We start from the raw sequence: 12,592 nt of genomic DNA, 5'->3' as shown, positions 1-12,592 counted from the left end.
ACATCACTGTTGATTGCAGTTATTTACATCAGACTTCTTCTCTGAGATAAGAGCAGCATTTGTGGGAAAGATGACAGTATTTCCAGGCTGGATGCTGTTTGCAGGGAGAACTGAATGAAACTCTCCTGCACCTCAGCGCTGAGGTCCACACCTGTGAACACAGATGAGGTCAATCTGCTGCAGCACGTAGAGCTTTACTGATCAGCAGGTTCAAAGGATTCAGCAGAGCGTAGAGTCAGAGCTAAATGCCACATCACCATAGAGTTTGTTAACAACAGCTTTCTTTGCCCTTTGTCTCGATGGACTGAATCAGGGATACTCGTCATACTTCACCTCAACCACGTCACTGAGAGACCCCAGCCTGACACAGCAGCAGAGATGATGAAAGCAGAAACAGCAAACAGATGCTTCAGTTGTGTTTCTCTGTGTGTGTGCGCTCACGCCCACTTGTGTGTGTGAACTTTCCACGTACCTCAGCTTGTTTCTCCAACATGAGCCATCAGGGCTGAAAAACATCACTAACACATGAATTCTTTCTCTTTTTGTTATCACCTGTGATCATGTGTCTCATGTTTCTGTCATTCACCAGTTCTTGTAGAGTTACGTGTAACTAGACTTCTGTGGGACGTAAATGATTGTTTTGTATGCAGATCTGTACAAAGGATGTAAACACTTGATTACAAAGGAGATCTCAGCTGTGTTGTTATGGATGGACTTCAACGTATTTGTTAAAAAAGAGAATAAAGCAAAGTGTTTTAGCTGTTTGGGAGTTTTTGTTTGATTCAATTCAGTTTTATTTCTATGGAGTCAAATAATAAGAAAGGCTCTAGAACAGCCCTGAGTTTGTCCAGGTGACACTCCTCTGAAGAACAAAGACAAAGAGGAAGAAGGGGATTCGTTTTCAAGTCTTGTTTCTTTCAAAATAAAAGCTGAAATGTTTTGGAAGCATGATAATATTTCAGCCAGGATGGCGTCTCCAAGGAGACCTGCACCTCAGCGCTGAGCTCCACATCACGCCCTGTGAAAGCACAGATATAAATCTGCTGCAGTGAGAAGAACTTTACCCAACACAAGTGTAGAAGTAGACATTTGACTTTACCTACAACCTGTTAACAACAAAGCTTTCATTGCCTCTGCTGTTGATGTCATGTAGGACTAATCATACTTCACATCAGCCATGCACACGTCAGAGGATCTCCAGGCTTTCAGTGATAAAGCCAAGCAGATGATGTGAACATAGCAATAGTAAAACATGCATCATAATCAGCTGTATGTGTCGACTATGTGGCACCTCAGTCTTGTTGGCATGAAGAAAAGTTGTGTAACATGTAGCATAAGGGCTGCAAAGACATCATGTAGACAGCAGTCGTCTGTTAGTCGTAACGTATCTCCTGTTAAAGAGTTAAATGTGCGTTCTCCATCTCTGTCCTCTCACAGCTCGCCGTACACCAACTCCAGCTGTGGTAACCATGGCTGTGCCCATCAACACGCTGAAGCTGAGACGCCACCCGTCACTATGGCGACTCCAATAGGGTTACCTGTCAGCTGTGGACGCATGAAAGGAAAACAGCAGAAACACAGACATGTTTACTGGAACATTTCCTATTGACAGCTTTATGGAAAAGTGGGTTTAAACACTTTTCTATGTTTTATTTTGTTTATTTATGGATTTATTGTGAAAGGAATTTCAAAGGTTTAATTTGACCTTTCCCCTGTTTTTCATACAGACTGGAGACGAATGGATGGTGCTTTCTTTGTTTGTCTAAAGATAATGAATAAAACTCTACACACATCTTAAACCACCCTCCTTTCTATATATTGTGTTATATAAATGGAAAGTATATAAGACACAAACTGAGCTTATATGATACTAAGGACCCTGGAGGTCAGTCCACCTTTATAATTCAGCACAGCCTGGAGTCTTGGTCTTTTCTTGGATGTTGGTTCCCTTTGTTTCCATCCTCTGTTAAGATGTTTCAGTAATGTTGAGGTCTGGGGAGGCCAATCCATGGCTGACGTCCTGTGATGCTGCATTAGCAGTTTGTTCATAGTGAAAAATGAAGCCACTGCCAATCAGACATTTGCACAGTGGATCAACTTCTGATGGTACTGTCCTGAATTCCACACCTATAATATGTTTGCACATACTGATGAATATGTGCAGCTGATTTTCAGTCCAGTTCCTGTGTGACAGACGCCAGTCTTTCTGCCTGTGTCCTTCCTTAACAATAGAGCCATCCTTCCACTGAGACTGTTTCTGATGAGGCTTCACTGAGCAGTAGATGGATCCCTCAGCTCATCTAATCGTCCTATTTCTAACACATGACTGTCAGAAACTGTTAATCTGCTGCAGCTCTTTAACTCCTCCACTTCTTTTTTTGTAATCTCTTAGTTTCCTCATCTTTTAAGGTGGCACTGCACACCAGATCCAAAGTCAACATGCTGTTATATGATGGAGTTGAACCTGTAATGGAGTTTGATTTAAACCAATCAGCAATTAAGTGAATGATGATGAGCAAAGATGGTGGAGGTGGTGGATGAAGACCCGGACAGCTGTGGTTGGCTCCTCGTATAGAGCAGAGTGAGGTTGTGTTTGCACATTATTATAAAACCATGTTCACCATATATTTTAGCTGCAGACAATAACATGATTTCTTTGCTGTGGTGATTTTATTCCACTTTGGTAAAATGGGAAACCATCATTTCTTGCTGTAATTCACACATTATTCCAAGAGCCTCAACACGAGCCTTGTAGTCCGACCATATATAGACAAATCAATAGTTGTGTTTGTAACAGCTCATGAACATGAATCGTTCCACATTACTTTGAAATCATTGTAAACTAAACTGGAATAAATGAGTGTTTATATATAGTTTTGTCTCAGCTGTTCATACACAGTGTTTCAGTTCTTATCAGAGTCCCACCGTCTCACTGTGGTGAACCTTTAGCTCTGTTGGAAGCGTGTTGTTAGACCAGGTTTCCCTCATTTAAAAATAATCTCTCATTAGAAATGGACATGATGTCTAAGACATAGAAATGCTTATTATGGGTTCACTTGATGTCACTGAAAAGATGCACATGGGTAACGTGCAGGCCATCCAGCTCCGAGGTTTATCTCCTCACCTCGAGTCTGCGACACTCTCTCCGTGTCCTCTCAGATAAGGGCGCGCACATTTCTGCACGATCTTCTAAATTACAAAGAGCGATTCACAAAACAGAAGCTCACAAAACACTCATCACAAACCAAAAATGGCTCCACTGAGCGTCAAACTGTCACCAGAATTTACTGATAATCTAAAGACTCACAGAACTCATTTTGTCTCATTGTGTCTTAGTTTGAGACATAAGTGCATGATCATAATACTGTGTAGTTAGATGAGACAGAGCTGATGCTTGCTCTTAATTATCCTCTTCATGTTTCCCGAGCCTCAGCAGTGGAAGCTACCATGGATAGAAAGACTATGACTCATCTTAAATCTCAAATCTTTGTCTCCAAAGAGCTGCTGATGTGTCCGATATGATCCACAAGCTTAAACTAGGATTATAAGTGTGTGCAGTGATGTGTGTGAAACCTCTGAGGACTCACACGTGTGTGCTTCAGCCCACACACACATATGAAGCACTGCGACCTCACACAGAAGTGTTTTACACATCCAGCCTGAATCCTGATCATTTCTACAGTTTATTAAGTTCAGCTTCACCTGAACATCAGTGATGAAGCTGCTCTGACTCCATCACAGCTCACAGCTGTTGGAATGAGTCAAACAATGAAGAAGGTTCAGAAACAGCTGATGATTTTACAGAAACATGATGCAAACATGAAAATGGACACATGATTTTTTATTAACAGACACTGTTTATGTTTCACTGCGCATGACGTCATCAACACTGACACCAGGGGGCGCTCATCACCAGCCTGAGGAAGTGTGATAATGGGGGGAGACGCAGTGTTGTGTGTACTGCAGTCGGACAGAAGGAAAAACTTCCTCCTGAAAACATTTTCATCCTTCCCAAAAGTGTTTGAGTCAAATGTTACAAATATATAAATACAATAAACACAGGGTCTTACATAAAATTAGTGATGCAGTTGTGCACTGAGCACCTTTCCAATGTTCCTTCCTCAGATGAGTCCAGCTGCTGAACACATTAACATCTGTATGTAAATGTAGCCGAGAACCAACCTGAGCACTGCTGGGAAAATACAAAGGCAACCATCAAAGTGCTGTATTATCTTATTTATTCTGAATGTTGACTTAGATCCACACCACGATTTATGAAACTATAGAACTAAAATAACAACAATCGTCTGCTTCTTTAAAATTTCTTTCATTACATCAAACCAGTGAAAACTGAAAAAAACAAAGAGCTGTTAGCATGTTTAGACCAACTTTGAGACAGAGACTGTAAAGTTCTGCACTTTAAATCCTGCCTGTGTTCCTGCAAATGATTCACACTGAAAGTATCTTAGTTTAGTATTGAGTGAGCCACAAAGCAGCCTGATTGCTTTAAAACAGTAAAAGTAAATGAAATTGACAGTTTCAGTGTAGCTGGATCTATTATTGGGGGGTCATGACCCCCGTAACCCCGCCTGGTCCTGAGGTCAAATCCACCATCTTTGTTTCAGAGCTTCATGTTCTCCCGTGTTTGTGCGCGTCCTCTCCGGTACTCCGGCTTCCTCCCACAGTCCAAACACATGCAGTTAGTGGGGTCAGGTTAGCTGTGAGTGGTTGTGTCTCTGTGTTATTCCACCTTAATCAATGACTTCCTGTTAGCATGAAGTGCTTCTGTAGGACTGATGTCATTTTCATGGTTGGATCATTTAAATGAAGCTGGACTCAGATGCAGTAAATAAGCTGATTGATCATTAATGAATAAAGCTGGTCAAACACATCACGTGGACACATGTGATTGTGTGTTGTAGTATTGATCCCAATGCTGGTATCAGTCCTGGATCAATAACACTGGATGGATGCGTTCAGCATGGAGCCCTGAGCTGTGTTACAGACAAACATGGAAACTGACAGGTCTGTGTCATTCACAGTCTGTAACACTTCTAAACAACAGAGGCTGACCCAAGTGCCTCAGAGCCAGGCACGCTCACATCACAGCTCTCTAAATAAGCCAGTTTCAAAATAAGAGCTGAAAGCTGTGTTTGCTTGTGTTAGCTTATTATTGTGGAGACTAACATTCAGTGATCATGTGTTCAGACTCATAATGATTACTCTCAGAAATCCTGATCTTTGTATTTACTGTGTGTTGGATCAATAACTGAGATTCATGGTATCACACAGCTGTGCTGCTGCTGATGTCAGCACATCTGGAACAATACGAGGTATCTGCTAGCAGACTGAGCAGGATGTGAGACCTGTGGACTGATTAAAGCTGTCCCTCCACAGCTCACTCAGACCTGATCCACACCTCAGTGATATTCTCTGACTTCCTCAGTAGAGACAGAAACCATTCAGATCTGGGACCATCAGCTGACTGATGATGTCACACAGACTGTGTTTTTCAGGAACAGTGATTCTGATGTGAGCCTGCTAGCTGACAGCAGACCTGATGAAAGCACATGTTCACATCTGTGAGGACAGACTGGACTCTTTGACTGCACCTTGGTTCTCCTCAGAGGTCTGTACAGGAGCATGTCCACCCCCACTGAAGATCTCAGTCACTGTGAAACATAGAAAGCTGCTTGTGTGGCCTCTGCCTCACATGTAGATACAGCTACAGGTTTCTCTGTCAGTCAGACTGAAACAGTGTCCTGATGCTGCATCATTCAGCTCTGTGCCCCAGTCAGCATCACTGGGAGCTACCAGTGTTTCTGCCCTTTTCCTGTAACACTACACTCAGCACAGGCTCAGCTGGTATCCAGTGTTGGACTTTGGCTTCAGCTGCTGTGATAGATCCTCTAACATAGATCAGCTCTGCTACATGTTGTTAGATAAGTGCAGCTGCTGTCATGTCCTGATGTTTCTCTGGCTCAGCAGCTTCTCCATCAGAGGTTCACATGGAGCTGATCCAGTATCTCCAGTAACTGTGTTCTGTGCCTCACTGGTTCATCCTTCTGTCTGTGTGACGTCAGTCAGATGTTGAAGTTAAACTCTGTAATCTTCACTGTGTCACAGAGTTCAGTGAGTCCCGTTATTCACAGTATCAATCAGATCATCAGAGAACAGCTGATCAGCAATCAGTGGTGCCAACAGCGCCTCCTGTGGTGAGAGGATGCAATAATGCAATGTAGCATTTTTCCACTCAACACTTGCAGTCATGGAAACTGTCTGTTGGATCTGTGTGACGTTGCTTTCTTGGTTAGAGTTCCTCACAAATGTCCAGATGATTCTTCTAATGAGGCGTCGACCATGTTTGCAGCTCTTTGGAAGAAAACGTCGCCCTTTGCCATCCTTACTTTTCTTTGACTTCTTCAAATGCAGCTGAACTCCAGCTGGTATTTTCTTGGACTTTGCAGCTGTTTCTGGTCATCAGTTCATTCCTGCAAACCTCTGAAGCTGAACAACAATGATGCTGCATTGCTGGCTGATCCCAAAAGGTTGATTCTGTTCATCTGGACGTTTTCAGAAACGTTTGCTCACTGATCAGGTGACTTCTTCAGTCTCAGCTGACTGCAGCTTTACAAGCTTACAAACAGCACATTTGCACAATGACTGAAAGCAGCAGCACCTGATATATATGATACTAATATAATACATATACATATATAATCCATACTAATGATGAAGGAACTGAGCTCACAGTCCATTGTTCATTCAGTGAACTACTCAGTTTATTTTGGGCCTCAGAAATGCTCACTCTGTTTGTACATCACTGTCAGCAATAGACTCATTCTGCTGTGTGGACAGGAACACATGTGACATCACTTCCTGTTTGTTTGTGACTGAAGAGGAAGAAGTTTACAAGGAATCATTTAGAAGAGTTTCAAACATCAACTGATTGAATCCATGAATCTGAAAACGTGTTTGTGAGTGAAAGAGACAGACATGTACAGACTGAACTATCTGTTCAACAGTCAGAGTGTTTCTGTAACAGGAGACACTCTTTACACTCCACTCAGCACAGGGACACTGAGTCACCAGGAGGCCAGAACATAAACCCAGGATAAAGAGTTTGAGTGAATGTGGTGTTGAAGGTGTGGAGGTGGATCAGAGTGTCAGAGGAGACTCTGTAGAAGGACAGAGTGCCAGCAGGACAGTCCACATACACTGCTGCTCTGTTAGAGACAGAGGAGGAGGAGGAGGAGGAGGAGATGGATGTTTTTATTCTATTGTGCCAGAAATAACGAGGACCATCATCAGAGCAGAACAGACTCCAGGACTGATCATTGTGTCCAAACAAACAGTCATCACTGTCTCCTTTCCTTCTGATGCTTCTGTAACTCACTGATATATAAACGTTTCCTCTCCACTCGACCTCCCAGTAACAGCGACCAGTCAGACCATTTCTACACAGCAGCTGAGGATGAACATCAAATCTGTCTGGATGATCAGGATATGACTGAACCTCCTCCACACGTGTCACCTTCCTGTTGTTGTCAGACAGTTGGAGCTTTGTGTTCACTGTGTTTGTGTCGATTGTGAGTTGACAGGAATCTGATGGAGAGAACAAACACAATCCAGCTGCAGTTATTGATCCATCATCTGTTCATTGATTGACACTTTGATGATGACTCCTGACATGATGAAGATGGTTGAATGTGTGCTGCTTTGTTTTCATGAATCCCATTAAAAACACACTTACACTTCCTCAGACCTGGTCTCAACCATCGGACTCCAGCAGGCTCCACCCTGAAAGGAGGAGGGGGGTCAGAGCAGCACAGTCAGCATGCACACATGGACATTACATGGCTCTCACACACACACTGTTACACACTGAGCTCAAAGCTCGGCTCCACTGTTTTATTCAAAGAAATCTACATTTATTTATCAGCACATTTAAAAACAGCTTGAGCCAAAGTGCTGCACAGAGTAGAGAGAAAATAGGAAACATACACAGTAATGACTATAAAGACTGGTCAGGATTGAAAGCTACAGAGTACAAATGTGTTTCCAACCGGCTTTTAAAAATGTCCAGTGTTGGTGACGACCTGATGTGAAGGGCGACTGTTCCAGAGTTTGGCTGCAGCCATCGATAAAGCTCACCTCTGTTTTTACGTCTAGTTCTGGTCAGAAGCTGCTTATCTGCAGACCTGAGGGCTCCACTTGGATTCTTTTGTTAAAGAGAGATAAGATGGAGCCAATCCATTCACAGATTTAAAGACAACCAGATCTGGAAGTGGATTCTACCACGTACTGGTAACCAGTGGAAAAAGCTGGTGATGGGTCGTCTAGCACAGACCCACCGCTGGAACCAGACAATTGATGAGGGAGAGAACTGTGACAGCGCCGTTCCTTCACTTGACCTCAGTCGCTCTCGTCTGCTCCCTCGTAACACTGCTCTTTATTGAGCTTACATGAATATGCACAAGTTCATTATGACGTCTTACACAGGTATGAACAAAGAGTACCAGTCTGTGCATAGTGTGTGTGTGTGTGTGTGTGTGTGTGTGTGTGTGTGTGTGTGTGTGTGTGTGTCTGTGTGTGTGTGTCTGTGTCTGTGTGTGTGTGTGTGTCTGTGTCTGTGTGTCTGTGTGTCTGTGTGTGTGTGTCTGTGTCTGTGTGTGTGTGTGTGTCTGTGTCTGTGTGTCTGTGTGTGTCTGTGTCTGTGTGTCTGTGTGTGTGTGTCTGTGTGTGTGTGTCTGTGTGTGTCTGTGTGTGTGTGTCTGTGTGTGTGTGTGTGTGTCTGTGTGTGAGTGTGTGTGTGTGTGCGTGTGTGTGTGCGTGTGCGTGTGTGTGTGCGTGTGTGTGTGTGTGTCTGTGTCTGTGCATAGTGTGTGTGTGTGTGTGTGTGTGTCTGTGTGTGTCTGTGCATAGTGTGTGTGTGTGTGTGTGTGTGTGTGTCTGTGTGTGTGTGTGAGTGTGCGTGTGCGTGTGTGTGTGTGTGTGTTCCAGATGTGACCCTGTGACCCCAAAGCTGGTGCTAAGAGTCCAGCGGTCCCCCTAACAAAGGGCTCTTATACTTAACCAGACACAGAGTAGGTGTCCTCCTACACCAGGGGTCTCAAACTCGCGGCCCGCGGGCCAGTTGCGGCCCGCAGGACGATAGTTTTTGGCCCCACCTTAATATGAAAATGTAATGTTAGTTTGATAATGTATGACACTTTACAGTGTTGTGGGCGGAGCTGAATTAACCCACCAATCAGGGTGGGATATGGATCTCAGGGGATACCAGCCGGGCTTGATGCAAGCAGGGAAACATTTCTCAATGAGTCAAAGTTCCAGCAGCGTTGCCCTGGAGTGTTTCTTTCTTTCTGTGCCTGGCTGGCTTCCTCCTTTCTATTGGGCAAACGCCGACATTCGCCCCAGCGCGCTGCGTTCACAACACTTCAAAAAAAGTTGTTTTTTTAAGTTGCTGCCCAGCGGGACATTATACGTATATAGATTTATACACACGTCAGTGGGATTTAAAGTTATTTTTCCACAGAGAGAGATCTCATATTAACTCTCACAGTGATGCGTAGGCGGCGGGATAAAAGAAAAGTCATGAACTCAATGCAGCCCAATTTAGTCTGCAGTCACATAGCGACACCTGTTCATCGGCAACAACAGTCCCCGGTAACCCGGACTAATTATAGGGTTGCACCGTAATTTGTGGCTCCATGTTTTTATTTGCATCACTGCGTTTGCATTGCAGCAAACATGAACATTACATATATTTCAATATAATGTAAAAGCAGTCAAAACAACTAACATCAGAAACAGCTGATGTTATTTGTTATATGTCACGGTGTCATTTCCGCTTCTTTCTCCTGTAACAACAGCCCGGCGCCGTGAGCAGTCGCCTTTTTTGCGCTCGCTATCCCTGCACTTTCTACCATCTGCAAACGCCACGGTGTTCGTGTCGTCATGAAAGACATGAACATCGAGCGTAAAAACAAAGGAGACTGCTACCGGCTTTTTATCTGCCGATCGCCGTGCTACGGTTGCAAGAAAAAGAAGCAGAAATGACGTTCTCTACGCGTTGAGACGTTCCCCGTCCGTCGGCTAAACGCTTGATTGAAACTTCAATGCGACAGTGACACCAAGTAGAATTATAAATGTCACATAGCCCCAAACATGTCTTTTTCAAAGCCTGCGGTGAAGAGAAAGGTTGGTGATGAGCACCGACAATTTCAGGAAAAGTGGGAAATGCAATATTTCTTTGTTGAGCACAGGGGCACCCCGACCTGTCTTATTTGCACAGAGAAAGTTGCGCTGCACAAGGAATACAATTTGAAACGTCATTACACAACTAGACATGCTGAGCTGGATGCAGAATACCAGGGAGACGAGAGAGCGAACCGGGTTGCCAGTCTTAAAACAGATCTACTGAGGCAGCAAGATTTCTCCAAGAAAGCAACCAAAGAGAATAATTTTTAGAGGAAATGGAGTCAGAATATGGGGATGTGCTCGACTTCACTGAGGTACGTTGGCTCAGCAGGGGAAATGTATTAAAGAGACTTTTTGAGTTGAGAGCAGAAGTGAAGCCTTCATGGAGAAGGATGGAGTTAGTGTTCCTGTGCTAACTGATCCCAAATGGCTCATGGACTCAGCTTTTCTTGTTGATATGACACATGAGCTTAATGTACTGAACAAGACGTTACAAGGCCAGGGGCAACTTGTCAGTGCTGCCTATGACAATGTGAGAGCATTCTCCACAAAACTGGCGCTCTGGAAAGCTCAGCTCTCTCAGACAAACCTTTGCCATTTCCCAGCATGCAAGGCACTCGTGGATGCAGGCACACCATTCAGTGCTGACGAGTATGTTGATGTCATTTTGAGGCTACAGGAGGAATTTGATCACAGATTTGCTGACTTCAAGACACACAGAGCCACCTTTCACATTTTTGCGGACCCCTTCTCCTTTGATGTGCAAGATGCCCCTTCTGTGCTTCAAATGGAGCTCATTGAGCTGCAGTGCAACTCTGAACTCAAAGCAAAGTTCAGGGAGGTGAGTGGAAAAGCAGACAAGCTTGGACAATTTTTGAGAGGATTGAGCCCTAGTTTCCCTCGGCTTTCCCGAATGTTCAAGCGGACCATGTGCCTTTTTGGTAGCACATACTTGTGCCAAAAGCTCTTCTCCACTTTGAACTTCAATAAGTCCAAGTACAGGTCCAGACTTACGGATGATCATCTTCAAGACATACTGAGGGTCGCAACTGCTTCCTCCCTCAGGCCAAATCTGGCTCGGCTATGCGAGAGGAAACGCTGCCAGGTCTCTAGCAGCAAGGAGTAGGCAAGAGAAGCCATGTTCAGAAGAACAGTTCATTTTCTACAGTGTTCCATTCATGTTCAGAAGAAGGTTATAGAACTGTTAATACAGACATTTCAATCTAAACACAGCAGATATAGAAGACTGAAAAAAACACACAAGTTCACTGACTAAAAATATCTTATTATTGTTTTATTTATGTATTACAGATTGATTTATTTTCTTATTAATTCTTAATTTGTTTATTTATTTTTCATATTTTGTGTTAAAAAATAAAAATAAAGAGATTTGAGAAGATTGGAATTTTTTAACCATGCCTTTCTTGTGGAAAACCTAATGCGGCCCAGCCTCACCCAGACTCTGCCTGCAGCGGCCCCCAGCTAAATTGAGTTTGAGACCCCTGTCCTACACCATAAATCAGTAAGAGAGGGTACGACCTCTCTCATGGCCCCAAGTGGTGTGTGCATGCCAGAGCACTCTGGAAGGCACACAGAGTCTTTACAGACTACTAAGGATCAAACCTCTATCATCATGCAATCAATTATACAACTCTAAGCATATATGAGTAAATATTTCTAAGCATAAATGACAATCAACAATATAAACCTTACAGCTGGTTTTAATAACAGAGTTCATTTGTTTCTCAAACGAGAAAGAGCTATCGAGAAACACTCCTAAATCTTTAGTTCTGAACTTTTCCAGTGGGCCAAGGTCAACATTATTAGATAATGCTAATTCTTTTCCCTTACATTATAACAATGTGAGGAGTTAATGCTAAGTATACTGCCATTAGCGGCTAATTCTAATTAGGGGTGAATAATTATTAGTAGCTAATGCTAATATCGTTTTTTCTTCCCTTTTAACAATGTGAACAGCTAGTGCTAGGTAGGCTGATGCTAGCAGCTAATGCTAATTTGACGTGAATTAGCATTATATTAGTGAGGAGTTAATGCTAAGTAGGCTGCCATTAGTGGCTAATGCTAATTTTAGATGAAAAAGCATTAGCAGCTAATGCTCATATTGTTTTCCTTTGCTTTGTAAGAATGACAGCAGCTAATGATACGAAGTCTACCATTATTAACTATTGTTAATTTGATGTAAATTAGCATTATCCGATAATGGTAACCCTTTTCCCCTGCATTATAACGATGTCAGGAGTTAATGCTAACTAGGCTGCCATTAGGGGCTAACTCTAATTAGGTGAATAATTATTAGCAGCTAATGCTCATATATTTTTCCCTTCCCTTTTAACAATGTGAGCAGCTAATGCTAATTTGATGTGAATTAGCA

At 43.2% G+C, this 12,592-nt stretch overlaps 1 protein-coding gene across 3 annotated transcripts in view; it reads right to left on the bottom strand.

Annotated features, from left to right (window-relative positions):
• The window catches only part of LOC146606839 (protein NLRC3-like), a 154,224-nt gene that overhangs the window by 17,611 nt on the left and 124,021 nt on the right, over nt 1–12,592 (bottom strand). For 2 of the 3 annotated variants that reach the window (XM_085349222.1, XM_085349224.1), the window contains 2 exons: nt 7,754–7,800; nt 7,067–7,605 (listed from right to left, as the gene is read on the bottom strand). The exons of the other annotated variant lie outside the window; for it this stretch is intronic. In XM_085349222.1, coding sequence (XP_085205348.1) covers nt 7,067–7,605; nt 7,754–7,800 — 586 coding nt within the window. Of the gene's footprint in view, nt 1–7,066; nt 7,606–7,753; nt 7,801–12,592 lie in introns of those variants that run through there. 3 annotated transcript variants of the gene reach the window in all.

The sequence above is a fragment of the Diplotaxodon limnothrissa genome, unplaced genomic scaffold (genome assembly GCF_057381915.1).
Source record: "Diplotaxodon limnothrissa isolate DT_005_m unplaced genomic scaffold, D_limnothrissa_male_GT1.1 unmapped_scaffold_4, whole genome shotgun sequence".
Lineage (NCBI taxonomy): Eukaryota > Metazoa > Chordata > Actinopteri > Cichliformes > Cichlidae > Diplotaxodon > Diplotaxodon limnothrissa.
This window is presented reverse-complemented; position numbering and strand designations above follow the sequence as displayed.